Below are 23,411 nucleotides of genomic sequence, written 5' to 3'. Positions count from 1 at the left end.
TGGTTTCAATCCGAACCACTCGCTCCTGTATATAAGCTAGGGTTTTTGAGCTAATTAATATGCACATTTCTGTATTCCCTTTCCATATTCCATGCACTCACATATATGTATATATATATATATATATATATATATATATATATATATATATATATATATATATATATATATATATATATATATATACATACATCATATCACCTTTGGATGGATCAGCCTCAAAATAAATCCTTTCTATTAAGAAGTGTCCACAAAATGGCTGTGCACCCTTGCTTGGCTTGCCACTGAAACAAAAGAGCTAAGCCCCATCTTTCTCTGTGAATCTCTCCTAGGATTGTGAATTTGCCAAACGTTTTACCTGATGAGGTTGAGATGGGAATGGTGGAGCACCTCATGAAGTGAATGGAGTTTTATCAATTGTGGTTTCGATATCTGGATGATCTGGATCTGGGAGCTTTGTTACTGCCTCTGCTAGCAACTGAGGCTCACGAAGAGCTGCTCGTGGCCGAAAACTAGCTTTCTAAAGCAGACCAAAATTACAATTCGTCCATACATTTCAAAATTGGCTTACACAGAACTCAGAAGAAAATATATTTTCAAAGCTAAGTATCGACAAAAATTATCCCACCGAAGTTTTACTCTGGGCCTTCTAAAAGCTTTCTCACCATTATCTTGTGGATTGCATGAAGCTGCTGAGATCTCACCATGATTCCCTCCACAACATCACGCTGTGCCCTCCACTCCTCTATGACCATCGTCAGCTTACTCAGGTACTCGTTTAGATTCGTCACATCCGAGCGCCCGAGCGTGCAACAGATGGCATGCAGAATGGATATCTCCTGTTCCAGGTTCCATTGCAGCAGCTCCCGCGAGCCACTGGAGACCCCTTGAGAGCTTTCCAGCATCTTGAGCACGTCCACTCGCTTGGAAGCCTTTTCAGAGTCGAGCTTGGAGCAATGCGCTGCGCTGCTTCGTTCTTCACACTCTGCCTCGGCCGCCGCCAGTAGCTGCTTCCGATTCTCGACGTTTCTTACGCTGCTCAGCCACTCCGAATACTCTGCCTCAGCTTTCTTCTGGAGATCCATAGCTCTCGCTTCTTCCTCGATGAGCGTCCCCGCTTTGGACCCTTCAGCCAGTAGCTCCATTAATACGCCTTGGTCTATCATCTTATCATCATAATCTGGATGCATAGCACGACCAACCTGAGAAAAATCAGGTCAGCTATATGAGAGAAACTCACCATCTAAGCGCTGCCAATCGTTAAAAGAATCAACCACCTGTTCCAAAACTTTGTGAAAGTCGGGACATTCCTGGTGAGACGCGAGGTCCCTCACCAGCTCCTTCACCCTCAAGTGCGCGAGCTTGTACCAGCTCGAGCCCAGTTTCTCCATCACCTTCACTGCCGACGACAGTTGCAACTCCAACACCTTCCTGTCCGTCGTCGCCACCGCTTCTTTTATCATCGTCTTCCAGAATACCACCAGATCACTCTTCTTCAGGCAAGTGACGCACGAGGAGCGCCGATCAGACTCCTTGATGGCTTGCAGCGCACAGTCCAAGTGCGCGAGGTGGTGACAAGCGTCGCATCTCAAGTAGTTCCAACTCTTTCTCGCCTCGACTTCGCCGTAGCAGATGTTGCAAGTGCATCCCGGACAGAAGTCCCGACCCGAGCAGCAAGCCTCGATCTTACAGCTCCCACAGTCGAGCAGCACGATCTCGGCCGTCTTCTTGTCCATGGGAAAGCTCTCGAGCGTAACGTTGTCTTGTTCCTCGGCGATGCACTGGAGTACCAGCTTGTGAGCCGCTTCGAGAAAGCACGACGGACGCTGGCGTCTGCACGACCAGCTGCTACACATCTTGACGAGCTCGTTCACTCCAAAGCTTGATGGAGCCACTTCACCCCGCAGGACATGGAAAAACATGCGCAGCGCTTCCCTGGAATGCTTGCGAAACGTGTTCCCGTCACGGGCCTTTGCAGCGATGGCCTCCTGGAGTTGTTTGATCTCGTTGGCGCTCTTGTCATCAAAACGCGATTCTTCTTCCAGCAGCTTGCTCATCACGTAGGACTCTTGAACGAGGGCGTGACTCCTTGTGGAGGCCAGTATGGTTGCCAAGCTCACACTGTCCGGGATGATCATGTCGCTTACAAGCGGTGGAGATCTCAAGTTTTCTTCTTGAGTAGTCTCGTTGTCTGGAGGGGGAGTTTCATCTCGAGTTCCATCGCCAAAGGCCGAAGGCCCAGGTGTCTCGTTGTCTGGCGGGGGAGTTTTATCTCGAGTCCCATCGCCAAAGGCTCCAGGAGATACTTCGTCCTAGAGAGAGCAACGTGAAAGACAAGAAAAAGCGCAAACTTTCAAACCTCGCTGATAACCATCGTAGCTTCGTAGCCTTCGTCGAGTATCTAGATGAAGAACAGCACCGATAGAAAGAACAAAGATCTCTTCCAGAGGCGAACCTTTTCAACGCTTATTAGCTCTTGTCTCTTCGAGACTCTAGTCGGGGACCCCATTTCTAGGCCTCTGGACGATCGTGTTCGCTTTCTCGTAGATCGGGCATTGACCTTCTGCCGCTTACGCTGCGGAGCGGTGGTACTCGAAGTAGGAGTAGCTGCGATCTTATCCTCCGGCGCGGGAGCTCCACCCGGCTCGCTCTGCAAACCTACAAGAGAGCTAGAGCAAACAAGAAAAGAAGAGAAAGAGAACATGCTACCGCTGCGTTCGAAATTCCAGCGGAACTGCGATGGCGATGGCGTGCCCGGCGTGGATTCCAGATATGCCCGGAGCTGGACCTGCGATCGAAAGCACTGGCCATCCGGAGAGTAGAAATAAGTGTCGCTCACGCGATTCCCCACTCGCCATCGCCATTCCGGCGGTGCGATCGGCGGCCCCGTCCCGCTCTTTCCAGCGAGCGGATGGCTGCGAGCTCGCCGGCCGGAGGAGCCTGCCATGGCGAACGAGGAACCCTAGCGGGAATTGCCACGTGGATGGCACTTGGCTCGGTTTACTGCCAACTAGGCGCCACGTAGCGCGGAGAGGTTTGCAGTTTTTGGGCGCGGCCAGTAGGGAAAGAGAGCATCCATCGCGATGGGCTAGGCGCAGGGTGTAGCAGCGCGATGAATCCTTCCAATGCGGGGCGAGAGGAGGAGCGGGATCGCGAGCGCGGTGGCGGCGCCGATCGCCACCACAACAGCTTGGAGGTGACCATCATCTCGGCGCAGGGATTGCGCGACACTTGCATCTTCGGGCGGATGAGCCCCTACGCGCTGGCCTGGATCGATCCGGAGGTGAAGTACTGCACCCATGTCGCGCACAACGCCGGCTCCAATCCAGCTTGGGATCACAAGATGTACATCCCCCGCCCGGGCTCGCTGCGCGGGGTGGAGCTGTGCGTCCAGATCTTCAGCCGGGGCAGCGGCACCAACGATCCCATCGTGGGCAGCACCAAGATCCCGCTGGGCGACGTGAGCGATGGCGGGCTCCAGTACATGGCGTGCCAGTTGCAGCGGCCGTCGGGGAGGATCCACGGCCTCCTCAACATCTCCGTCCAGACGTGCCACTCGGACCGCGAGGCGCTCGAGAGCTCCACCCTCAAGCGCAGCCTCGAGGTGTCCGGGTCTTTCAAGGCGCCCAGGAGCTCCTCCTCGTCGGACGAGGATCGCGATCAGCTGGACACCACGCCTGAGGATCACCCCGAGGAGAGGGAGAGAGCCCAGCTCCACGATCATCTGGCGAGATTGCGGGTGGATCCGGGCACCACTGCGGTGGCAGCATCCACTTCGTCGTGCGCCCCGACTCCGGCGGCGCCCGCGCGGTCCCGGAGAGCGTCGGCGATCCTCACAGCACCCGACATTCTTGATCTGGGCGAGATCGAGGACCCCAGGGATCGGCCGCTGGGCGAGAGGGACCGAGAGCGCGAGCGGGAGCGCGAGCGCGAGAGAGACCGAGACCGCGAGCGGGAGAGAGAGCTGCGGGAGAGGGAGCGGGATCGAGACAGGGAGCGGGAGAGGGAGAGGGATCGCGAGCGCGAGCGCTTGAGATCCGGGCAGTATGGCGTCTTTGCCGGTGGCGGAGGCGATCAGCCCGGCGGAGGCGGCCACCAAGGCGGCGCTGGCAGCGGCGGCGGCGATGCCACTGGCGTGGATCTTGGGGGTGGCGGTGTAGAAGGCGGCACCATTGGAACGTACTATCTAGGATCTCAAGCGACCTCGGCTATGGATCATCTGGCTGGCCACTAAGTGGGTTGACGAACTACTATTCTTCCCAAGATCTTGGAGGATCTGACGCATTCTTCCTTGTTTGCTCGTGTGCCAGGTCCTTGCGAGAGATATTTGTGACGTCGCCATCGCGTGCTTGCTCGCTTTTATCTTCAAAGGAGAAGCGAGAAGAGTGACACCGCCCCATAGAGAAATTATTTCATTCATCAATCTTCACGGGTTTCGAGCAAAATATTGTTTTACCTAGGGTCCGCTCGATCGATGGCGGTGCGTCGCCGGCGCTAGGCGCGAGGCGCGCGGCGGGCGGGGCAGCGGCGCGGTAAGAAAGATTGCGTGACGGTTTGGGATTAGAATTCTCATCTGGGAAAGAAGACAGAAATTCTCCGATTTCTTCCTCCGCCCTGGTTCCTCGATTTCCTGCTGTTCTTGATCGATCCGGAGCGCCAATGAAGCAGCTCGTAGATCTCCTCCACCGGCGCAAGAAGGCTTTCTTGATCGCCGCGGCGCTGGCTGCCGGGGGCTGCGCGTCCTACTCGTATTACCGCTCGGAGTCGTTTCAGAGAAGGAAGAGGCAAGTAATTCTCATCTTGGATGGATTGGGGAAGCTGCTCCAGGCGGCGGCCAGCGCTGCCGACTCGGCGTCTCTCATCTCCGGTGATCTCAAGGATTTTCTGGAATCGAGCAACGAAGAAGGCGAGGTTCCTCGCAGCATCCGGCAGCTCCTCAAGATCTTGCGCTGTCCGGAACTCCAGGATCTTGTCGCAGTCACCACTTCTAGCGTCTGCAAGGTGATTATGGCTGATACTTCTCCTGAGGATACTTTTCCTTCCAGGGCTCATCGTGAGAAATCGCTAGACAGGAACAATCTGGTCATGTATAGGGACAGGCTCCAATTCAGGGCAGAGAGCAGTGACGGATGGAGGCGTGAGAGATATGAGAACTTCGAGGTGAAACGAACAGTTCCAGGGAGCTCTAGCAAGCCTAGCAGAACAATGAGGCACGAAGGACTTTCAGAGAAGTTGCTAAACAAGCTTTTCAGTGACCCCGGGAAAGGTTTTGCGTCAGCCATTGTTGGAAGTGCGGTGAGAAACTTGGTGGTGTGTTACTTCGAAGAGATGGAGCGCAAGGCGGAGCTAGAGAACGAGTCGGCTCCAGAGATCTTCGAGCTGGGAGCCAACGGGATCGTGCGAACTCATGGAAGATTGAGTGAAGAACCAGGGGAATGGAAGCCCGCCAGGCTTTTGGATCTGGCATGCAGCACCAAAGGAAAAGCCCTTCTCGCGGAGTGCATACAGATCTTTGTGGAGGCCACGGTGTCGACGTACTTGGACAAAACGCAGGAGGTGAATATGTTTGAGGAGATGGTGGAAGCGGTGACAAAACCCGTCCACCGAGTTCCGGCCCAAGAAATGATCGTGAGTGTTTGCAACGGGGCCGTGGATACGTTCGTACGAACTTCATACGAGGTTCTGTCCGAGAGCTCGAAAGAGACGACGCGCCTGGACATGACACCGGTGAGTTTCAATAGCAGCGAAGCGGTTTCGGCCTTGCAACAGGATCCTGGGAATTTTCTCGAGAAGATATTCGGTGCCTTGACGATTCCAAGCAATCGCATGCTCGTCATGGATTTAGCTGGAAAAGTGACAGCCGAAGCAGTGAGATCCTTCTTTGGCCTCGTCATAGCCGTCTCCGCTCCATATGTGAGAAGTTCCAGGGACGTGGTTCATTCCAAGGCGGCCGTGGTCAGGACTCGTTTCTCTCAAGACGCTGCTACCAAAGTTCTGGTGTGGGTCACAGTGTGCCTTGCCCTGTTCTTACACATATTTGTCAACACCAGCATCTCACTGAAATGAGAAACAATCCAGGTATGTGTGTTTTTGTTTGTCAAGCTCGTGCTTTCTTGGTTCTCATCTCCTTCATGCAGGCCCGGCATAGATCCAGCCCAAGCACGATGTTTAGAACGTCCAGGCCGAGCATTCCTGAGCTAGCTAGTAGCAATTCAATCTTACTGGGGAACTTGGTGGCATCCATGTAGAGCTTCACGGATATGACTCCATGCACTAGTAATCTGGAAGTGAAGTAAGTGATCCAGTTGAGAATCCATTCCGTGATCACGGCGACGCTACCGAGCTTTCGTATGCCCGTCATCCGGCTTATGCGTCTCCAGTGCAGGAACACCGAGTGCATCTGTTAGAAGCTAATGAAGTTGGTCCAGGTGAAGGTAGCAATGCAAGGGAAGTTTTAGTCACCTCGCAGAGTAGCGTGAGAACTAGATAGTTTATAGAAACGTTCCGGAGGAGTGCCAGGGTGAAGCAGTTTAGCAGCAGCCAGTGATGGACGAGAAGCGGAGGAAACCATCCTTGATAGAGGTGCCTGCGAATCATGTCGACTTGGTCATAGGCGAAGTAGCCACAGGAGAAGGCTAGCACCGAGTACGCTCCAGGCCAAGAGCGAGAGTACAAGCTTTCAAACTCCAGCATTTTTGCGACGGATCCAGTGCGGTAGAGCTCGACGAGCACGCAAGCTCCAACTGGAGGAAAGCCAAGTTTCTAGCGCAATGAAGAAAGAGATGTGGGAAGGAATTCTTCGCGTACCAGAGAGAGACACGAGCAACGAGTGCAGCAACGAGACACCAATGTTCGTGAAGTCGTGGGGTGAAGAAGCTGGTGTGAGACGAATTTTGTGCCTGGAGAGGGAGGAGCCGAGAGCTCCATTGAAAGACTGGAAGAACACGAAACCGGCGATGATGGGCAGTAGCCGCGATCGACCATTGAGCAATTCGCTAGCTACGACCAGCAGCCACACAAGCATCATACTTCCAAACAGCCAGGCGGCGAAGTCGGGGACCTTGTTCTCGCGCTCGGCCATGGTTGGGACTGTGATTTAGCTTGCGAGCTCGCCCTAAAGCTAAGAAGTGAGGCTCATGGGAAAGACGAAGGTGTATGCCGTTCGCAAGGGGAGGCAGCCAGGTATCTACGAGAGCTGGGATCAATGCAAACGCCAGGTACTCGATTGAGCTCTTCTCTTTCTCTTCTTTTCTAAAATCTTTCGTTTTGTTCTTCCTTTTTGGAGACTGATGGATTCAAAGGCTGTGAGTACAAGAGCTTCAGCTCCTTCAGTGACGCGGAGAGCTACATGAACGGGATCAGCCCAACCAAGACCGAGGCCGTACTTCGTTCGGTGATGGGTGATGCAGCAGTCGCCAAGCCAAGACCGAAAATCGCTTGCATCTCCGCTGATGCCGTCTCTGCCGAGGTAGCTCAACGTCTTTCTTTTGAAACAAAGTTGGAACTTTCTTTTGCTCCAGGAACTAGTCCATGTTTCCTCGTCCAGCTGCTCCAAGGTCAAGCAAGGAGCTGTACCGATTCAAGCCGGACGAGTGTACCAGGTAGAGTTTGATGGTGCATCGAAAGGGAACCCGGGAAGAGCTGGAGCTGGAGCTCTTCTCAAAGACCCAGATGGCAATGTGGTAAGATTTTTCCTGTTAAAAAATTGTGTTTTCTTGGGTACTCACTCGCAGCTTATTATGATCCAGGAATGTGAGATGAGCGAAGGTGTGGGTCACGCAACCAACAACGTTGCCGAGTACCGTGGCTTGATCCTGGGCTTGAAAACAGCACTAGACAAGGGGATTAAAAAGATAATTGTGAAAGGAGATTCCAAGCTAGTCTGTGAACAGGTAAAAGCTTTTCTTACAGTTCTTTCATTCTACGGACGAGTTTCATCAGATAATGGAGCACTGGAAAGTTCGGAATGAAGGGCTCAAAGATCTCTGGCAGGAAGCAATGTACCTCAAATCGCAGTTCTTGGAGTTTAAAATCCAACACGTCGATAGAGTGAGCGAAAGCCCAGGTTTTCTTGTTTGATCGAAAGTTTCTCCTGGCTGGTATCAGGAATTTAATCCTCTAGCCGATCAGCTGGCCAACATTGGAGTCACACTGCCAGGTAATGAAGCTCGAGTGTATTGAAAATGGAAGCCTACTTACATTTCTTTCATCTCGTGATTCTAGAGACCAAGTTCGTGAGCTCTTCAAGGAGTTGAGACGCTGTTATTTTTCTGGAGCGCGATCATCCTTGCTGGGGCTGTTGCGGGACTTGGATTTCCTCCTTTGGATCGTTCTGGTAGAAGAAAGAAGAAGAAAAAATGCTGCATTTTAAGGGCAAAAAGAAAGAGCGCCTTACTCTGTGCTCGATGTGCCACTGGATCGCGGAATACAAATTCATGGAGAAATTGATCCCGAGGTAGATGGTCGCGACGCCCAGCAGCGATGTCACCGTCTTGTACCCGATGTCTGCGATCTTCCTCATGATGCCGCGCCTTCGCTCTTCGCAAGAACCCTAAAGTATGAAATAGGGTTTATGGGAGCTTCTTCTCTATTCGGGTTTTAGGAGCTCTCATGGATCAGCAATCCACGACGATGGCGGCTGCGGAGGAGGCGCCTGCGCCAGTCGATCGCTTCGATCTCAATGTAGGTTCTCGATTCTCCTGGAGTATAGCGGATAGAGAATTATGCGGAAATTTTGCAGTCCAAGAGGGTCCAGGATGCGTTTGAGGACTGGGGATCCAAGACGACGATCGGTATCGTGGCGGGCATGATCTTTGGAGGGCTAAAGGAGGGTCGAGCATCCGCTGTGAGATTTTACTTCATTTGCTCCCTTTAGATTTTCATTCGTTTGGTGTGTTGTTGTAGCACTGGCAACCTTTTCTTCCATCCCAGGCCGGAAGTAGCACTTGGAACGAGCGGCAAAGAGTTTGGAGGAACGTTTGGGAGCAAAGATTCGTGAGAGTCGCAGGAGGAACGGTGTCGGGAGGCGCCAAGCTTGGATTCTTCACGTCCATGTACTGTGGCCTCCAGCACGCTCTTGCGATCTACAGAGACGTGGATGATGCTTTCAACACCGCCATCGCTGCGAGCGCCACCGCTGCAACCCTGGGACTTGTTTGTAAGTTTCGCTCTTTCGCAGGCATTCGTTTTCACTTCGCATTTCCTCTCTAGAGCCTCCGCATTTCTCGTTCTCGCTCGATCTTTCTAACGATTTGATCAAACAGTGCCAGGATCGTTGAGATGGCGATTGAGGACATCATCTCTGGGGATTGTTCTTGGAGCAGTAGCCGGGCTTCCCATCGGTGAGCAAAAAAAGAAATCCAAGCTTTCGATCGCTCTTCATAGCTGACTTTGAGCATGGTTCCACAGGCTACATCCAGACCTCGCTCAACAAGAAAGCAGAAGAGCTCATGAAAAACGCTCCAAGCCCAAGCTCGTAAAAAAGCTGCCGTATGTAGCGTGCTAGAAATACGATGCACCGTATGATTTTCGTACTGCTTGGACACGTGTTGGCACCCAACGCGGTGCACGGGGGCCAGGCCGCGCAAGAAGCTCTAGGGGGTGACACCTGCCCCTATTTCCGTACGACTCGATTCTCATGGTTTACCTAGGGTTTGTGCTCTTGCGTGGGGAAAGCGAGCCTTCTAGAATGTGGGCTATGGCGAGCGTGAGCGACATGGATCGCGGAATCTAGCTGCTTCGGATGCCAGATTGAGGTGTGTATCCAGCGCGCGGATTTGCGATGGCGGCGGCAGCGGCGGGCGAGGATGGGGCGAAGCATGGGGCGGGATCTATCGCTCGGCAGACCTCCATTTACTCGCTCACGCTGGACGAGCTCCAGACGACGCTCGGCGAGCCGGGGAAGAATTTCGGATCCATGAACATGGACGAGTTCCTCAAGAACATCTGGACCGCGGAGGAGAGCCAGGCAATGGCGGCGGCCATGGCGCCGGACAACAGCGCGCTGTGCCGGCAGCCCAGCCTCCGGGCGCCGCTGCCGAGGACTCTGAGCAGGAAGACGGTGGACGAGGTGTGGAAGGGCATCCATCGGCCGGGCGAGGAGGATCAATCGCAAGGCGAGAATGGGCGAGAGGCGGCGCATGCAACGCAAGCCACTCTTGGAGAGATGACTTTGGAGGATTTTCTCATCAAGGCCGGGGTGATGAACGAAGAAGCTGGCGCTGCTCAGGACCCAAAGCCTGTCGTGGCTACTGCGAATGGAGGCGGAGTTCCTCACGCTGCTGCGCTGGGTATGGAGTCCAACCAGCAGGGAGATTGGCTGGCGTCGAACCAGTATGGGAATACTGCGACGATGGCTGCCGCGATCTCTCAGCAGCAGCAGCAGCACCAGCAGCAGCAGCAACACCAGCAGCAGCAGCAGCAGCAGCAACGCCAGCAGCAGCAGTTCCTCCAGCAGCAAGTGGAGGTGGCGGCTTACATGAACGCTTCAAAGATGGGAAACGGAGGAGCTATGACTGCGCTTGGACAAGCTGGGATGTTTGGAGCGAGTTCTCCACCGAGCCCCGGATCGGACAGCCAAGGGAATGGTTTTGGGCTTCCTTCGATGGGATTCGGGATGGAAGGAAGGGGTCGGAAGAGGGGACTGGACGGACCGGTTGAGGTGGTTTTGGAGCGGAGGCAGCGACGGATGATCAAGAATCGCGAGTCGGCTGCGAGGTCTCGAGCTCGCAAACAGGTTGGTTCTCTTTCTTCCTGTCTACTCTTGATATTTAGCATTGATGATGTCAAAGCTGAGACAAAGATTTGTTTTATGTTTTTCCAAGGCTTACACAGTGGAGCTGGAAGCCGAAGTGAGCCACCTCAAGGAAGAGAATACGAGGCTCAAGAAGCAACAGGTCAGATCCTTGGACTTTTTGTCTCCTTGGTTTCTAAAACAACGAGGAAACTTGCAGGAAGAATGCGAAGTGAGGGATAGAAAGCAAGCAAAGGTACTGGAAAAGAAATCAATCTTGCTGAGATTTATTTTCCTTTCTTCGCAGATATTGGAAGCAATTGTATCCAAAAGCGAGCCTATGTGTTTACCAAAGCCAAAGCCATTGAAGAGAACGCTAACTGGGCCCTGGTAGATGTTAAGTCACTGCTCCTCTTAGCTATTAATGTGTACATTAACATTACATTAAGTTAACTGGAGTCAATCTCATCCAACGGCGTGGATGTGCCAGTAAACCATAGCCACAAGCTTCCACGAGCGTTTAAAGGCCGTTTGATCCAGTACGTGGACGGTCCAGATGATGGCGTCCATCCAAAATCCTCTATCCCAGACCTAGGTCTTTGGAGTGGAGGAAGAATGGCGATTGCTGTGGTGGACGCGTCAGGTACGTGCACGTCTTCTATGTTTTGCCCCGCGGCAGCTGCGTCGTCCTCGAGCGTCGCATTCGCAGCGTTGCCTTCTCCATCCTCGTCGTCGACAAGAATCAGCGCGTCGTGGAGGAAATCCGCGAGCTTGAAATCGCAGCGGAGAGGCGGCACAGGCACGGGAGCTCTCAGGCGCCGATTCTCGGCCGCTTGCATCGTTTCCGAGACCAAGGAAGCCTCTCCAGGTGGATTTCTCTAGATTCAATTGGATTCCAATGCCTGATCTGTAGCACTTTCATTTTGAGAACTTTTAGTTTGTCTTTTCTATGATGTTTTCCAATGCTGATCTTCGATTTTGTGATCTCCAGCTGGAGCTGTGGATGACACGACCTTTAAATCTCTAGTGCTCGAGTCTGAGATTCCCGTTTTGGTGGACTTCTGGGCTCCCTGGTGCGGGCCGTGCCGGATGCTGGACCCGGTGATCGACAGCATTGCCGAGAAATACAAGGGCAGGATCAAGTGTTACAAAGTTAACACCGATGACAGCTCCAAGACTGCAACGGAGCTGGGAATTCGCAGCATCCCGACGTGCATGATCTTCAAGCAAGGCGAGAGATTGGACACTGTCATAGGCTGCGTTCCGGAGACCACTTTGATTACCACCATCGAGAAGTACATATGAAGCAAACAGGGGGGTATAGCCTTTGACGTTTGCAGCTTGTTGCTCATCCGACCAGCCAAGAAGCCGAGAGAAAATAATTACTTTGGTCAATTGAGCATCTTCTGTATTATACTTTGTCTACCTTCATTGCCAAGACAAATTTTATATTTAATCTTGTTGATATACTTAAGGTCATATAAAAGGGGCAATGATGTTGTAGCTCTTTTAAACACTGTTAAAATATACATTGTGAGAAATTAATTAGTATATATGCATTTAGATCGAAGGAAGGAAATCATAAATTGTCCTTAAGTCAAATATACTTAACACAGTGATGAGAATTTATATTATTAACTTGCACTTGCTAGTATTAAAAACCCCTGCAGTATTAAATTTAATCCTTTAATATTTACTAAGTGATAGTTTACCATGTCTACCAAGACACTCTTACTATCATACCCCTTAGTCCTAAATAGACATTTTATATAATATATTAATATAATTAGCATATTATCTAACTAAGGTAATACATGACATGAATCTTATAAATTTAATTTTTAATTTAACAAAATTATAACAATCAAAATCTAACTGGGCAGCATATGCTATTGTTTCTAGTGGTCTAATCCTCAATTAACAGATTTATTCAATCACACTTAGTATGACCATCTGTAAATAATTTCTCCCATTAGAAACATAGACATTTCATATAAATATCACTCGAGCTATTTCAGGCCAAGGTAGATAAACAGATCCTCCTCTGACGCAAAAGTTAGAAGTCTACCGTCGGCACTATATTCCATTTTCTGCAAAACACCAAACTCAAAATCAACACATGCTCACAAAGAATCTTAGCGTACATTAGAATCAATGCGAGGAGGCTGAACGTTAGAATCCGACTGCTGGGGTGTCACCAGATGATCTACAGCATCCGGCACTTCCGCCTGATCAGAGGGGGGCATCGCTTTAGAATCAGACATCAATGCGAGGTAAGTTTCCGCTTCCGCGCGCGTCGCAAAACCCTTAAACAGAGCACCAGGGGTAGCGATGAACCTAGAAAAAATGTAAGCCCAGAATGAAGCAAGCGCAGCAAACCTGTGCACTGCAGTCCTCCCATGTGTGGTAGATCCCAGGCTGACACAGCACGGCATACACATTCTTGGGCGAGTGAAGACTTAGGGTTATTGGGTTTAGGGTTTTGTTGAGGCGCGATGAGCGGCAAATGCGATGAGTGTGGGCAGAGCGCCGCCAAGTACAAGTGCCCCGGCTGCGGCTTGCGCTCGTGCGGCTTACCCTGTGTGAAAGCGCACAAGGCTCGAATCGGCTGCACTGGGAAGCGCGATCCGACAGCGTTTGTGAAAATCTCGGATTTCGATGACAATCGGATCATGTCGGGTAAGTGGATTCGATTTGCACCTAGTGAGGATTCTTATGTGGAGTTGTAGATTATAATTTTCTCGAGGAGGCTCTGAGAGTGGCTGATGTTGCGAAGCGATCGAAATATAAGTCTTTTGTGGGAGGCCGCAAGCCGGGCGTGTTGAAGGAGCTGATCTACCAGGCTCGCTTTCGCAAAACCAAGTTTGTTCACATGGCAAATGGAATGTCGAGAAGGATAGCTAATACCACGTACTTCAACAGGAAGTAAGCTCTCCCACTTTCCTCCTCACGGATTGTTCTTTGCTAAAGCTTTAAATGCACTCTAGGCGGAAGTGCATGTACTGGAGAGTTGAATGGATCTTTCATTCCACCGACATTCGCCTTGTTGACGAGAAGTATGTTCATCCCTGCTCGACTCTTCAAGTGTATTGACTGACACGATTCCTCTATTTTTTCCAGTTTGGACGAGCATGTCAACCTTGGTACTGTGCTTGAGAAACATTTATCGCCCCAGTCGCACAGTCCGACTGCTCGACACCAATTGCGGGAGTTTTTGCAGCAACCAGTAGATCAGCTGAAGCTTCTCTTCAAGAAAGAGCTCGATGATGTAAGAACTTGTGTGTGTGTTTTGTATCCGGTTGCTAATTCTGGTAACCATCAGGCCAAAGAATCGTACTACGAGCTAAACATCAACGAATCTCTTCGCCAGCAGCTTTCTTTCAAGACAGTATTGGAGTTTCCAGAGATCAGGGTCGTGCTGCCGTCCGATATAGACAGGTTTTCCATGGTAGAAGAAGAGCCGAAGCCCGTCAAGCTTGCTGTTTCGCCTGTTAAATCAGTGGCGGAAGAGTTGGTCGAGCAAACTGGTAAGACGTTTCGAGAAGAGGAAATCAAGGACGAAGAGCAGGACAAAGAGCAGGACGATATGAAAATGTATGATTTCCTCGGAGATCTACCAGGACAGGCAGACTTGCTATGGAAAAGTATGGAGGTCCAGCCGCCAAGTTTGATGAATGACGTGGAAGACGGAGAACTCTCGGGCTAGTTTCTGGGACGCACAGGCTTTCTTTTCCAAAAGTTTTGTAGAATTCGCATTAGAGTTCGATGAAAGCAAAGAGAACAGATGAGATGAAGATGAGGAGACCAGAGGCCGACAAAACTATGAGGGGGATTCCAGCGCGTTCCGTCCAGCTGCTATCACAACTAAAAGGCCCCAACCTCAGCTCGATGAGACTAATCATAGACAGCATGAGGAAGATCGTCCCAGCGACAGAGCCTATGGCCGACGCCAGCATTCCGAGCCTCAAGAGGCGGTTGTTAATCTCCGCGGCCTGGGATTCTTCGATGTGTGTGCTGTTGGCGAATATGATGTAGAGCTTGAGTCCGTGAGCTACAAGGCTTGAGAATAGGAAGGAAGCAAACGCGAGAACTTCGTAAAGGAAAAGGTACTTCACTGCATCGGGTCCGACGGGGCAGTCTGTTTCCAAAGCGGCTGCTTTGGTGCTGGAGAACGAGAGGCCCAAGAACACAGCTATGGTGAAGAAGGAATTCACAGCTACGACTTCGTCCAGCGTGGTGACATGAACCTGGGTGGCTCCTTTGAAGGAAACCATTCTGCGGGAGGAGCTCGATGGGAGCAGCGTCTTGCCGTCCATTGGGAGAGAACGCAATAGCAAAGGTGTCGAATTACGTGACAAAGTTCTCGACAGTGACAATTCCGTGGGGACCGTGTTTACGTTCTGACCGAGTCACGTTGGAAGAACACGCTGTCTCCCGGGTGCCTTGTCAGTGAAGGAAAGCATAAAAGACAGCCGAGATGAAGATGACAACGCCAGTAGAGACGAGAACGATGAGCGGGACGGCAGCCTGAAGCACCCAGGAATCGCCGCAGACGAGGCTTCCAAATCTCAACTGGACGTAGTTGATGAGGGAGAGCATGAGGAAGACGGTTCCAGCGCCAGATCCGACTGCTGACGCGAGTATCCCCAGGCGAAGCAGCTTGTGGTTCATGGTTGCCGAGTCCACCGAAGCCTCTTTGCTGTTCTTGAAAACCATGAGGAGCTTGAGGCCGTGCGCCACGAGGCTCGAGAACTGGAAGAAGCTGAAAGCGACGACTTCGTAGACAATGAGACGCTTGAAAGTGGAGGGGCCGGGGATGCATTCGTGCTTGGCGTCGTTGGGAGAGCCAACGTGGAGGTTGGAGGTGGTGAGCGTGATGCCGACGAAGACCGCGACAGTGAAGAAGGAATTGACACTTACGACTTCGTCCAGGGCCGTGACGTGAACCTGGCTTGTGCTTGCGCTGAAATGCCGGCGAATGCTCTCCAGCTCCGATGGAGTTCTACAGCGAGAAGGAACTGCTTGAGGAGGATCAAGTCGGAAGAAGCTGTTACCTGGCTACTCGGTAGGGGATTTTGTCCATCGCCTCGCCATCATCTTCCATTTTTTGCGGATCGACCTCTTCGTCAACAGGGCACATAGGAGATTCGCAGATGGTCCAGAGGAATCCAATGCTTTTTTACGCCGAGATTAACGGGTGACTTACGGGCTAAAGGACGCTACCGTTTTCGCATGAAAGCTTAAAGAGGAAAGTCCAGATTTACGATGACACTTCAAGCAACGCATGCAAGCTACACGACTAAGATTTAGTAACTTCAGTTTACGGCAGTTGGAAGATCTGAGTTTCTTGGATCCGTATAAATTTCGAGCTCAGGAGATGGCACCGCCGCGTCGCGAAACCAACCAACCATGGGTGGAAGAACCACGCAGATTGTTGCGGCCGTTGCGTTTCTATGGCTGGCTTGTCTAGCTCGCGACCGCACTGCTGGTAAGTCATTCCTTCCTTGTATTATATTTTTCCTCTCGTTCTTATTGAGTCTTGTTTTGCTTGCATCCATCAGATGCACAAGGAATGGGAATCAACTATGGAACTCTTTCAAACGAGATTTTGCGTCCGCCAGAGGCTGTTGGACTGATCAAGGACCTCGGGTTTGACAGAGCCAAGATCTTTAGTGCCGACTCGTCAATCATCCGGGCGTTTGCAAACAGCGGCGTGAAGTTGTCGGTGATGGTGGCCAACCAGCAAATCCCGGAGATAGCATCAAGCCAGAGCAGTGCAGACGCATGGGTGGAAAAGAATGTAGCTGCGTACTATCCAAAGACAGCCATAGAATCCGTTCTGGTCGGCAACGAGATTTTATCAGACAGTAGCATTCGAGAGTCGACTTGGCCGAAGTTGGTTCCGGCGATGGAGAAGATTCAATCAGCGGTTGAGAAGTTTGAGCTAGCAGGTTCCATCAAGGTGTCAACGCCCCTGGCTTCCGATGCTCTGGGAAACTCTTATCCTCCATCGGCTGGCTCGTTCAAGAGTGACATTGCAGAGTCCATCATCCAGCCGCTTCTCGAGTTTTTGTCCCGAACGAACTCCTTCTACTGCGGGAACGTCTATCCATACTTTGCTTGGGCTGGCAATCCTGGCGAGATCCCACTCGACTACGCGCTCTTTGGCTCGCAGCAGGAGGTGGTGAGAGATGGGTCACTCAGGTACACAAACTTGTTTGATGCGATGGTCGATGCCACCATCTCTGCAATCGAGAAGCTCGGCTTTAGTTCTCTCGATTTTGCTGTGTGCGAGACCGGCTGGCCGAGTAAAGGTGACGGTTCTCAGCCAGGCGCTACAGTCTCCAATGCTGCTCGCTACAACAACAGGCTGATCGCGAAGACCCTCAGAGCTCAGGGAACTCCCAAGAAGAGAGGCTACTTTCCGACGTATATCTTCGCTCTCTTCAACGAGAACCTCAAGAATGGTGCGGTCACTGAGCGGAACTTTGGCGTCACGTATCCGAATGGAGAGCTGGTTTACGCTTTGGATATCGCGGGTGGTGAGCGTGACACCCATGATGACGCTGGTTCTTCTGGTGGTGGAAATCGTACTGAAAGTCCTCCCGGCGGTGAGAATGGTGGTGGTGGAAACGGTAGCACAGGACGGAAGGAATGGTGTGTTGCCAACTCTGATGCTTCTCAAGCGGCGCTTCAGGCTGCTCTAGATTATGCTTGCTCCAGTGGAGGGGACTGCACTGCGATTCAACCCAACCAGCCGTGCTTCTTTCCGGAGACGATGGTTTCTCGTGCCTCGTATGCGTTTAGCAGCTACTACAACAAGATGAAGAGCTCCGGCGGCACTTGCGACTTTAACCAAGCAGCTCACGTAACCCAAACAGATCCAAGTAAGTTTTTTGTTTTGTTTTTCTTTTCTTACGAGCTTCTTTACGCAGGCTATGGATCTTGTGTCTATCCCAGTGCAGCATGATCGACTCTTGGACTCTTAACTATTACAATGGCTTACGAGCGGTTCGTTTATCTTTTATAGACTTACATCGTGTCACGTCTTTGCTTTGAAGTTCCAAGCCAAGCGCCTTGACAAGCTTTTGTGATGGATTTCAGAGGATTGCCATTGGCTTGGTCTTAATTCTCTAAGTTCTGGTGGTTTCTGCAGAGAATGAGAACGATCCTGTGTGCTCGAAGGAATCGTCTACTGTCCTGTTGTCCATGGCGTACGCGGTGATCAATCTGCCTTGTCCTTGTAGACAACGCTCAGAAGAGCATAGAGAAAAGGGAGGAAATCCTGACGAGAATGGAACTTTCAAAGTACCTGAGATCTTCTTTGTCCAATGCCCTTGACAATCCTACGACTCCGGTCAAAGTTCCAAGCCTCCACTAAGAAAGCACAGCTCGACACAACATCCGACAAGACTTGCAACAAAATGACCAACGAGGGATACGGTGCTCAAGGTGCCAAGCTGCGTCCATTCACTTCTTACTACAACGAGATGTTCTTCAGAGTCGGGCCATTCGCCTTCACTCCACACTCCGTACTTCAACAGGAATTAAGCTTTCCCACTTTCCTCCTCACGGATTGTTCTTTGCTAAAGCTTTAAACGCATTCTAGGCGGAAGTGCATGTTGACTGGATCTTTCATCCCACAGACATTCGCCTTGTTGATGATAAGTATGTTCATCCCTGCTCGACTCTTCTCTCGACTCTTCAGGTATATTGACTAACACAATTCCTCTATCTTTTCCAGTTTGGACGAGCATGTCAAGCTTGGTACTGTGCTTGAGAAACATTTATCGCCCCAGTCGCACAGTCCGAAGATCAGCTGGCTTCTCCTCAAGAAAGAGCCTCGATAAGAGTTTCTTTATATCCGGCTGCTAATTGTGGTAACATCAGGCCAAAGACTATGAGCTAAACATCAACGAGTCTCTTCGCCAACAGCTTTCTTTCAAGACAGTATTGGAGTTTCCAGAGATCAGGGTTGTGCTGCCCGTCCGATATAGACAGGTTTTCCATTGTAGAAGAGTTGCCTTGCCTGTTAAATCAGTGGCGGAAGAGTTGGTTGAGCAAACCTGTAAGACGTTTCAAGAAGATGAAATCAAGGACGATATGAAGATGTATGATTTCCTGAGAGATCTACCCGGATAGGCAGACTTACTATGGAAAAGTATGGAGGTCCAGCCGCCAAGTTTGATGAATGACGTGGAAGACGGAGAACTCTGGGACACAGGGAAACGGGGTTTCTTCTCCAAAAGTTTTGTAGAATTCATATTAGAGTTCGATGAAAGCAAAGAGAACAGATGAGATGAAGATGAGGAGACCAGAGGACGACAAAACTATGAAGGGAATTCCAGTGCGTTCCGTCCAGCTGCTATCACAACTAAAAGGTCCCAACCTCAGCTCGATGAGACTAATCATAGACAGCATGAGGAAGATCGTCCCAGCGACAGAGCCTATGGCCGACGCGAGCATTCCGATCCTCAAGAGGCGGTTGTTAATCTCCGCGGCCTGGGATTCTTCGATAAGGTTGCTGTTGGCGAATATGATGTAGAGCTTGAGTCCGTGAGCTACAAGGCTAGAGAATAGGAAGGAAGCAAACGCGAGAACTTCGTAAAGAAGAAGGTACTTCACTGCATCGGGTCCAACGGGGCAGTCTGTTTCCAGATCGGCTGCTTTGGTGCTGGAGAATGAGAGGCCCAAGAACACAGCTATGGTGAAGAAGGAATTCACAGATACGACTTCGTCCAGCGTGGTGACATGAACCTGGGTGGCTCCTTTGAAGGAAACCATTCTGCGGGAGGAGCTAGATGGGAGCAGCTTATCGTCCATTGGGAGAGAACGAAATGACAAAGGCGTCGAATTGCATAACAATCGAACTTAAAGTTCTCGACAGTGACAATTCCGTGGGGACCGTGTTTACGTTCTGACCGGGTTGCGTTTCGTCCGGGAGAGCATTCGCCGGCATTCCAGCGCGAGCACAAGCCAGGTTCACGTCATGGCACTGGACGAAGTCGTAAGTGTCAATTCTTTCTTCACGGCATCAGCATCACGCTCACCACCTCTAGACTCCTTGTTGGCTCTTGCAACGACGCCAAGCACGAATGCATCCCCGGCCCCTCCACTTTCAAGCGTCTCATTGTCTGCGAAGTCATTGCTTTCAACTTCTTCCAGTTCTCGAGCCTCGTGGCGCACGGTCTCAAGCTCCTCATGGTTTCAAGAACAGCAAAGAGGCTTCGGTGGACTCGGCAACAAGCTGCTATACTCGCGTCAGCAGTCGGATCTGGCGTTGGAACCGCTCTCCCACATCAACTGCGTCCAGTTGAGATTCCTGGGTGCTTCAGGCTCCCGCTCATCGTTCTCGTCTCTACTGGCGTTGTCATCTTCATCTCGGCTGTCTTTTATGCTTTCCTTCACTGACAAGGCACCCGCGAGAGAGCGTGTTCTTCCAGAAGGAACTGCTTGAGGAGGATCAAGTCGGAGGAAGCTGTTACCGGGCTACTCGGTAGGGGATTTTGTCCATCGCCTCGCCATCATCTTCCATTTATTGCGAATCGAGCTCTTCGTCTAAAGCAACGATGACACTTCAAGCAACACATGACTAAGATTTAGTAACTTCAGTTTTTTCTTGGATCCGCACCGAGTTCGTATTAATTTCGAGCTCAGGAGATGGCATCGCCGCGTCACGAAACAAACCGAGTCGGGCTCCGTCAGCTGTCCTTCGACACTAACATTTTCAAAGGCAAGGAAAAGGAACGAGAATGGAAGACAATACCAGAATTCCAGCACGTTCCTCTGCTATAGAGCCGAACAAGCAACGAAAGAAATTGCATCACCTTCAGAATCTGGAGATCTTTGGCAGGTCGTCAGCCCCGGTCCTGTGGTTACTTACAAGAGGAAAAGTGAATATTAGGACATGAAATGAGACGGTCAAGTGAAAATTAAGACAGGATAATGAAAAGAGACATACCAATTTTCCAACAGGTCCAGTTTGCCCTCTTCGCATGGCTCCTCTCACCTCGCGATTGCCCTATCCAAGGCCATGGCCATTCCTGTCGACAAGAGGTGAAACGACGGGTGAGCTAGGCCTGCAGCAAAATCCAAACCGATCTCTGCCCAGAAGGTGTGATGACACTGGTTCTGGTGGTGGAAATAGTACTGAAAGTTCCCGGCGGTGAAAATGGTGGTGGTGGAAATTGTAACACAGGACGGAAGAACTCTGATGCTTCTCAAGCGGCCCTTCAATCTGCTCTAGATTATGCTTGCTCCAGTGGAGGGGGGACTGCACTGCGAGCCATGCTTCTTTCCGGAAACGATGGTTTCTCACGCCTCGTATGTGTTTAGCAGCTACTACAGCAAGATGAAGAGATTGCAACTTTAACCAAGCAGCTCACGTAACCCAAACAGATCCGAGTAAGTATTTTCTTTTTCTTTTTCTTGTGTCCATCCCAGTGCAGCATGATCGACTCTTGGACTCTTAACCATTGCAGTGGCTGCTGTAGGCTTGCATCGTGTCACGTCTTTGCAAACTTGGGTTTTTAAAGTTCTGGGCCAAGCGCATTGACAAGCTTTTGTGATGGATTTCAGAGGATTGCCATTGGCTTTGTTAGCGCTCTCAATTGTGGTGGTGTTTGCAGAGAATGAGAACGATCCTCCTCCAGTTTCTGTGGTCGAAGGAATCGTCTACTGTCAGGATTGTCAAGGGCACTGGACAAAGAAGATCTCAGGTACTACTTTGAAAGTTCCATTCTCACCAGGATTTCCTTCTTCTTTTTCTGTCTTCACAGATGCTCTTGTGAGCGTTGTCTGCAAGGACAAGGCAGGCTTGATCACAGCGTACGCCATGGACAACAGCGACGACTCCGGTTACTTCCAGATCAAAGTTCCAAACTACGACTGCCTCCACCAAGAAAACACGACTTGCGTTGCACAGCTCGTCACAACATCCGACGAGACTTGCAACAAAATGACCAACGAGGGAGACGGTGCTCAAGGTGCCAAGCTGCGTCCATTCACTTCTTATTACAACGAGATGTTCTTCAGAGTCGGGCCATTCGCCTTCACTCCTTACACTTGCAACGAGTAAAAGCTAAAGAATGTGTCAAGGATGTCAGCTTTTTTACATACACACTTTGGAGAAATCATGTCTAGATGCTCGACTCGCTCGATTTTGCTCCAAAGATCCGGTTGAGTATTGACGCCAGCCTGACGCCACCTTGAGCTAGACGTTGCTCCACGATTGGAAGACGTGAAGAGAAGTAGTCATCTATGTAAACAATCAGTGAGGAATCGTCCTCGGAAGAAAACTAGAACGATTTGAAAGTGACGACTGACCTTCGAGATAGCTTCCTTCGACGGCGTCTTTGTAAGCCCATCTGCAAGAAGCGTGTATACTTTCTGTGGCATAGCTGCACGAGGAAGAACAAGCAAAGAAGTGTGGTTAATAGCTCAAACTCGAGGAGATTATTTTACCTGTCAATACAAGCTTCTGGATCGGTCTCACAGCTGCTCCACGCATCAAAGTTTTCCTTCTGGAAGAAAAAAGATAACACGTTGTTTTCAAGCAAGCCAGAAGAAACTAGGTCGAGTTCTTACGGTTATGCTCATGCTTATGTTACGAAGCATCCTGAAAATGTCGTGGTAGTATAGACGCTTGGCTCTATCAATAAATTCGGTATCCCAGATCTGGCACACAAAAAATCAGCACAAACAGAAAACTATGTTCGCTGGAGGATTATGAACTTACATGGTGTAAGTTTGCCTTTCGTCCAAACCAGTGGACATGGACGCCATTCCCTCCAGCATCAGCCGTAAAGGCTACGTGCAGAGGCTATACACAAAAACGCATGTTTTAGATCCTTTCGAGAGAGCAAAGAGGAAAGAAAAAAGAAGACCAACCTGGTGGATGTCTCCAACATAGTGAGCCAGGAAGAGCAGTGCCTCGGTCAAGTTATCTGGATTTAGAAAGAACATCAGACACTCAACACTGATCCAGCCAAGAACTTACATGATTTGTGCAAAGAGAGCTTTGCTTCCTGAAATGTTTCTAGCTGCCGTGAGTAATTGTTGATGGCACCGGCGACACACATATCCTTTTCTCCACGAGAATCGTGGCAGTCCCCTACGAAAAACCACACAAGGCCATGAAACTACCAAAGAAGAAAGTTTCCAAAGAGCTTACGATCGTAGTCATAGCCACAGAGATTGTCGGGCGTGTCAATGTAGTGTAGCGGGCCAGTCCATCGAAATCTATATGATCTGCGAATATCATCCGCCCAGGAGCACAATTCTGGCAAATCTCGTCCAGGGAGAAGCTCCTCCAGAGCGACCTTCGATTCGGAGCTAAGAAAAGGCTGCAAAAGGAAAGAAGAAAACTATGAATCTCCAAACGAATTGGAACTAAGCGCTGTACCTCAGCGATCATACAAGTGAGACGATGGCCTTCTCGCCCCCACGCCGCAGCTCCCACTGCTATGGAAGCAATCAAGATCACACACAGCGCCATTCCATACGCCTTCTCCGCCATAGCTCCTTACGCGAAGCCCTTGAAAATCCCCCTTTTTTTGCGCTTAGAAAACGCTTAGATATGCTTGCTGCTACGGCAAGAAGAATCGACCGGTAGCGAAAAGGATGGAGAGCTTCCATTCGATCACGCATTGGCATTCGATCGCGTATTGGCAAGAAAGCT

The 23,411-nt window shown here is 50.7% G+C and overlaps 15 protein-coding genes and 1 long non-coding RNA gene across 17 annotated transcripts; 8 read left to right on the top strand and 8 right to left on the bottom strand.

Annotated features, from left to right (window-relative positions):
* Positions 1-562: 562 nt before the first annotated feature.
* On the bottom strand, positions 563-2,950 carry LOC9640197. The gene is made up of 5 exons (XM_024676214.1): positions 2,710-2,950; positions 2,456-2,658; positions 2,360-2,401; positions 1,241-2,312; positions 563-1,180 (listed from the first exon to the last, which is right to left on the bottom strand). Exons 1-5 carry the CDS (start codon positions 2,945-2,947, stop codon positions 636-638), a joined length of 2,100 nt encoding a protein of 699 aa, XP_024531982.1. The 5' UTR covers positions 2,948-2,950; the 3' UTR covers positions 563-635.
* Positions 2,951-3,983: 1,033 nt separating this feature from the next.
* Positions 3,984-6,316, top strand: LOC9640196 (protein PHLOEM PROTEIN 2-LIKE A10). The gene is made up of 3 exons (XM_024676215.1): positions 3,984-4,234; positions 4,311-6,078; positions 6,138-6,316. Exon 2 carries the CDS (start codon positions 4,660-4,662, stop codon positions 6,064-6,066), a length of 1,407 nt encoding a protein of 468 aa, XP_024531983.1. The 5' UTR covers positions 3,984-4,234; positions 4,311-4,659; the 3' UTR covers positions 6,067-6,078; positions 6,138-6,316.
* LOC9640195 (TLC domain-containing protein 2) lies at positions 6,064-7,101 on the bottom strand. Its single transcript, XM_002971420.2, has 3 exons — positions 6,808-7,101; positions 6,463-6,743; positions 6,064-6,400 (listed from the first exon to the last, which is right to left on the bottom strand). The coding sequence occupies exons 1-3, from the start codon at positions 7,079-7,081 to the stop codon at positions 6,098-6,100; spliced, it is 858 nt and encodes a 285-aa protein (XP_002971466.2). The 5' UTR covers positions 7,082-7,101; the 3' UTR covers positions 6,064-6,097.
* A 16-nt stretch (positions 7,102-7,117) lies between these two features.
* LOC112346706 (ribonuclease H-like) lies at positions 7,118-8,311 on the top strand. The gene is made up of 7 exons (XM_024676216.1): positions 7,118-7,217; positions 7,286-7,468; positions 7,521-7,682; positions 7,749-7,892; positions 7,942-8,049; positions 8,107-8,158; positions 8,224-8,311. Exons 1-7 carry the CDS (start codon positions 7,137-7,139, stop codon positions 8,253-8,255), a joined length of 762 nt encoding a protein of 253 aa, XP_024531984.1. The 5' UTR covers positions 7,118-7,136; the 3' UTR covers positions 8,256-8,311.
* Positions 8,153-8,512, bottom strand: LOC112346707. The gene is made up of 2 exons (XR_002992548.1): positions 8,396-8,512; positions 8,153-8,332 (listed from the first exon to the last, which is right to left on the bottom strand). It is a non-coding gene; the product is annotated as an uncharacterized LOC112346707 (long non-coding RNA).
* Positions 8,513-8,576: 64 nt separating this feature from the next.
* Positions 8,577-9,538, top strand: LOC9640194. The gene is made up of 5 exons (XM_002971623.2): positions 8,577-8,682; positions 8,741-8,845; positions 8,905-9,157; positions 9,264-9,341; positions 9,409-9,538. The coding sequence occupies exons 1-5, from the start codon at positions 8,611-8,613 to the stop codon at positions 9,477-9,479; spliced, it is 579 nt and encodes a 192-aa protein (XP_002971669.2). The 5' UTR covers positions 8,577-8,610; the 3' UTR covers positions 9,480-9,538.
* Positions 9,539-9,656: 118 nt separating this feature from the next.
* Positions 9,657-11,200, top strand: LOC9640193 (ABSCISIC ACID-INSENSITIVE 5-like protein 7). Its single transcript, XM_002971622.2, has 4 exons — positions 9,657-10,735; positions 10,824-10,895; positions 10,953-10,988; positions 11,040-11,200. Exons 1-4 carry the CDS (start codon positions 9,782-9,784, stop codon positions 11,124-11,126), a joined length of 1,149 nt encoding a protein of 382 aa, XP_002971668.1. The 5' UTR covers positions 9,657-9,781; the 3' UTR covers positions 11,127-11,200.
* LOC9640192 (thioredoxin 1) lies at positions 11,048-12,201 on the top strand. Its single transcript, XM_002971621.2, has 2 exons — positions 11,048-11,600; positions 11,724-12,201. Exons 1-2 carry the CDS (start codon positions 11,348-11,350, stop codon positions 12,035-12,037), a joined length of 567 nt encoding a protein of 188 aa, XP_002971667.1. The 5' UTR covers positions 11,048-11,347; the 3' UTR covers positions 12,038-12,201.
* A 438-nt stretch (positions 12,202-12,639) lies between these two features.
* Positions 12,640-13,209, bottom strand: LOC112346793. Its single transcript, XM_024676444.1, has 3 exons — positions 13,112-13,209; positions 12,877-13,069; positions 12,640-12,822 (listed from the first exon to the last, which is right to left on the bottom strand). Exons 1-3 carry the CDS (start codon positions 13,171-13,173, stop codon positions 12,742-12,744), a joined length of 336 nt encoding a protein of 111 aa, XP_024532212.1. The 5' UTR covers positions 13,174-13,209; the 3' UTR covers positions 12,640-12,741.
* LOC9642986 (box C/D snoRNA protein 1) lies at positions 13,200-14,526 on the top strand. 2 transcript variants are annotated; one of them, XM_002971620.2, is made up of 5 exons: positions 13,200-13,411; positions 13,462-13,657; positions 13,720-13,788; positions 13,853-14,000; positions 14,055-14,526. In XM_002971620.2, the coding sequence occupies exons 1-5, from the start codon at positions 13,228-13,230 to the stop codon at positions 14,436-14,438; spliced, it is 981 nt and encodes a 326-aa protein (XP_002971666.1). In that variant the 5' UTR covers positions 13,200-13,227; the 3' UTR covers positions 14,439-14,526. The 2 variants fall into 2 exon arrangements, with proteins under 2 accessions (XP_002971666.1, XP_024532211.1); XM_024676443.1 differs by having other exon boundaries at positions 13,853-14,526.
* LOC9642985 lies at positions 14,457-19,649 on the bottom strand. The gene is made up of 2 exons (XM_002971419.2): positions 19,610-19,649; positions 14,457-15,092 (listed from the first exon to the last, which is right to left on the bottom strand). The coding sequence occupies exon 2, from the start codon at positions 15,046-15,048 to the stop codon at positions 14,488-14,490; it is 561 nt and encodes a 186-aa protein (XP_002971465.2). The 5' UTR covers positions 15,049-15,092; positions 19,610-19,649; the 3' UTR covers positions 14,457-14,487.
* Positions 14,461-16,117, bottom strand: LOC9640191. The gene is made up of 2 exons (XM_002971418.2): positions 15,787-16,117; positions 14,461-15,734 (listed from the first exon to the last, which is right to left on the bottom strand). The coding sequence occupies exons 1-2, from the start codon at positions 15,870-15,872 to the stop codon at positions 15,179-15,181; spliced, it is 642 nt and encodes a 213-aa protein (XP_002971464.1). The 5' UTR covers positions 15,873-16,117; the 3' UTR covers positions 14,461-15,178.
* Positions 16,117-18,064, top strand: LOC9642984 (glucan endo-1,3-beta-glucosidase 12). Its single transcript, XM_002971619.2, has 3 exons — positions 16,117-16,220; positions 16,294-17,619; positions 17,668-18,064. The coding sequence occupies exons 1-3, from the start codon at positions 16,142-16,144 to the stop codon at positions 17,700-17,702; spliced, it is 1,440 nt and encodes a 479-aa protein (XP_002971665.2). The 5' UTR covers positions 16,117-16,141; the 3' UTR covers positions 17,703-18,064.
* Positions 18,998-19,555, bottom strand: LOC9640190. The gene has a single exon (XM_024676633.1). The coding sequence runs from the start codon at positions 19,553-19,555 to the stop codon at positions 18,998-19,000; it is 558 nt and encodes a 185-aa protein (XP_024532401.1).
* A 1,583-nt stretch (positions 19,650-21,232) lies between the features above and the next one.
* LOC9642983 lies at positions 21,233-21,857 on the top strand. Its single transcript, XM_024676508.1, has 2 exons — positions 21,233-21,450; positions 21,511-21,857. The coding sequence occupies exons 1-2, from the start codon at positions 21,300-21,302 to the stop codon at positions 21,807-21,809; spliced, it is 450 nt and encodes a 149-aa protein (XP_024532276.1). The 5' UTR covers positions 21,233-21,299; the 3' UTR covers positions 21,810-21,857.
* LOC9640189 (endonuclease 4) lies at positions 21,713-23,409 on the bottom strand. The gene is made up of 9 exons (XM_024676507.1): positions 23,136-23,409; positions 22,905-23,076; positions 22,731-22,844; positions 22,622-22,677; positions 22,470-22,553; positions 22,319-22,408; positions 22,196-22,254; positions 22,058-22,131; positions 21,713-21,989 (listed from the first exon to the last, which is right to left on the bottom strand). Exons 1-9 carry the CDS (start codon positions 23,247-23,249, stop codon positions 21,871-21,873), a joined length of 882 nt encoding a protein of 293 aa, XP_024532275.1. The 5' UTR covers positions 23,250-23,409; the 3' UTR covers positions 21,713-21,870.
* Positions 23,410-23,411: the final 2 nt, after the last annotated feature.

The sequence above is a fragment of the Selaginella moellendorffii genome, unplaced genomic scaffold (genome assembly GCF_000143415.4).
Source record: "Selaginella moellendorffii unplaced genomic scaffold, v1.0 SELMOscaffold_17, whole genome shotgun sequence".
Classification (NCBI taxonomy): Eukaryota; Viridiplantae; Streptophyta; class Lycopodiopsida; order Selaginellales; family Selaginellaceae; genus Selaginella; species Selaginella moellendorffii.
Note: the sequence above shows the minus strand (reverse complement) of the source record. Positions and strands in the feature narration are given on the sequence as shown.

Bases quoted from the DNA above. Each gene is read 5' to 3' on its own strand.
- LOC9642986 (XM_024676443.1), top strand. From the start codon at position 13,228: ATGAGCGGCAAATGCGATGAGTGTGGGCAGAGCGCCGCCAAGTACAAG. The intron at 13,412-13,461 runs GTAAGTGGATTC...GTGGAGTTGTAG, and splicing joins TGACAATCGGATCATGTCGG to ATTATAATTTTCTCGAGGAG. The intron at 13,658-13,719 runs GTAAGCTCTCCC...AATGCACTCTAG, and splicing joins ACCACGTACTTCAACAGGAA to GCGGAAGTGCATGTACTGGA.
- LOC112346793 (XM_024676444.1), bottom strand. From the start codon at position 13,173: ATGTGTATGCCGTGCTGTGTCAGCCTGGGATCTACCACACATGGGAGG. The intron at 13,070-13,111 runs GTTTGCTGCGCT...CATTTTTTCTAG, and splicing joins GGGAGGACTGCAGTGCACAG to GTTCATCGCTACCCCTGGTG. The intron at 12,823-12,876 runs GTACGCTAAGAT...GGTGTTTTGCAG, and splicing joins CTCCTCGCATTGATTCTAAT to AAAATGGAATATAGTGCCGA.
- LOC9642984 (XM_002971619.2), top strand. From the start codon at position 16,142: ATGGGTGGAAGAACCACGCAGATTGTTGCGGCCGTTGCGTTTCTATGG. The intron at 16,221-16,293 runs GTAAGTCATTCC...TGCATCCATCAG, and splicing joins AGCTCGCGACCGCACTGCTG to ATGCACAAGGAATGGGAATC. The intron at 17,620-17,667 runs GTAAGTTTTTTG...TTCTTTACGCAG, and splicing joins CGTAACCCAAACAGATCCAA to GCTATGGATCTTGTGTCTAT.
- LOC9640194 (XM_002971623.2), top strand. From the start codon at position 8,611: ATGGATCAGCAATCCACGACGATGGCGGCTGCGGAGGAGGCGCCTGCG. The intron at 8,846-8,904 runs GTGAGATTTTAC...GTGTTGTTGTAG, and splicing joins AGGAGGGTCGAGCATCCGCT to CACTGGCAACCTTTTCTTCC. The intron at 9,158-9,263 runs GTAAGTTTCGCT...TTGATCAAACAG, and splicing joins TGCAACCCTGGGACTTGTTT to TGCCAGGATCGTTGAGATGG.
- LOC9640191 (XM_002971418.2), bottom strand. From the start codon at position 15,872: ATGTGCCCTGTTGACGAAGAGGTCGATCCGCAAAAAATGGAAGATGAT. The intron at 15,735-15,786 runs GTAACAGCTTCT...TTCTCGCTGTAG, and splicing joins ATCCCCTACCGAGTAGCCAG to AACTCCATCGGAGCTGGAGA.
- LOC9640189 (XM_024676507.1), bottom strand. From the start codon at position 23,249: ATGGCGGAGAAGGCGTATGGAATGGCGCTGTGTGTGATCTTGATTGCT. The intron at 23,077-23,135 runs GTACAGCGCTTA...TTCCTTTTGCAG, and splicing joins TCACTTGTATGATCGCTGAG to CCTTTTCTTAGCTCCGAATC. The intron at 22,678-22,730 runs GTAAGTTCTTGG...TTCTAAATCCAG, and splicing joins GCTCTCTTTGCACAAATCAT to ATAACTTGACCGAGGCACTG.
- LOC9640193 (XM_002971622.2), top strand. From the start codon at position 9,782: ATGGCGGCGGCAGCGGCGGGCGAGGATGGGGCGAAGCATGGGGCGGGA. The intron at 10,736-10,823 runs GTTGGTTCTCTT...TGTTTTTCCAAG, and splicing joins GGTCTCGAGCTCGCAAACAG to GCTTACACAGTGGAGCTGGA. The intron at 10,896-10,952 runs GTCAGATCCTTG...GGAAACTTGCAG, and splicing joins CGAGGCTCAAGAAGCAACAG to GAAGAATGCGAAGTGAGGGA.
- LOC9640196 (XM_024676215.1), top strand. From the start codon at position 4,660: ATGAAGCAGCTCGTAGATCTCCTCCACCGGCGCAAGAAGGCTTTCTTG.
- LOC9640192 (XM_002971621.2), top strand. From the start codon at position 11,348: ATGGCGATTGCTGTGGTGGACGCGTCAGGTACGTGCACGTCTTCTATG. The intron at 11,601-11,723 runs GTGGATTTCTCT...TGTGATCTCCAG, and splicing joins GACCAAGGAAGCCTCTCCAG to CTGGAGCTGTGGATGACACG.
- LOC9640190 (XM_024676633.1), bottom strand. From the start codon at position 19,555: ATGGACGATAAGCTGCTCCCATCTAGCTCCTCCCGCAGAATGGTTTCC.
- LOC9640197 (XM_024676214.1), bottom strand. From the start codon at position 2,947: ATGGCAGGCTCCTCCGGCCGGCGAGCTCGCAGCCATCCGCTCGCTGGA. The intron at 2,659-2,709 runs GTAGCATGTTCT...GCTCTCTTGTAG, and splicing joins CTGGAATTTCGAACGCAGCG to GTTTGCAGAGCGAGCCGGGT. The intron at 2,402-2,455 runs GTTCGCCTCTGG...TTCTTCATCTAG, and splicing joins AGCTAATAAGCGTTGAAAAG to ATACTCGACGAAGGCTACGA.
- LOC112346706 (XM_024676216.1), top strand. From the start codon at position 7,137: ATGGGAAAGACGAAGGTGTATGCCGTTCGCAAGGGGAGGCAGCCAGGT. The intron at 8,050-8,106 runs GTGAGCGAAAGC...GGCTGGTATCAG, and splicing joins AAATCCAACACGTCGATAGA to GAATTTAATCCTCTAGCCGA. The intron at 8,159-8,223 runs GTAATGAAGCTC...TCGTGATTCTAG, and splicing joins CATTGGAGTCACACTGCCAG to AGACCAAGTTCGTGAGCTCT.
- LOC9640195 (XM_002971420.2), bottom strand. From the start codon at position 7,081: ATGGCCGAGCGCGAGAACAAGGTCCCCGACTTCGCCGCCTGGCTGTTT. The intron at 6,744-6,807 runs GTACGCGAAGAA...GCTTTCCTCCAG, and splicing joins GTTGCTCGTGTCTCTCTCTG to TTGGAGCTTGCGTGCTCGTC. The intron at 6,401-6,462 runs GTGACTAAAACT...AGCTTCTAACAG, and splicing joins TTCTCACGCTACTCTGCGAG to ATGCACTCGGTGTTCCTGCA.
- LOC9642985 (XM_002971419.2), bottom strand. From the start codon at position 15,048: ATGGACGGCAAGACGCTGCTCCCATCGAGCTCCTCCCGCAGAATGGTT.
- LOC9642983 (XM_024676508.1), top strand. From the start codon at position 21,300: ATGGATTTCAGAGGATTGCCATTGGCTTTGTTAGCGCTCTCAATTGTG. The intron at 21,451-21,510 runs GTACTACTTTGA...CTGTCTTCACAG, and splicing joins CTGGACAAAGAAGATCTCAG to ATGCTCTTGTGAGCGTTGTC.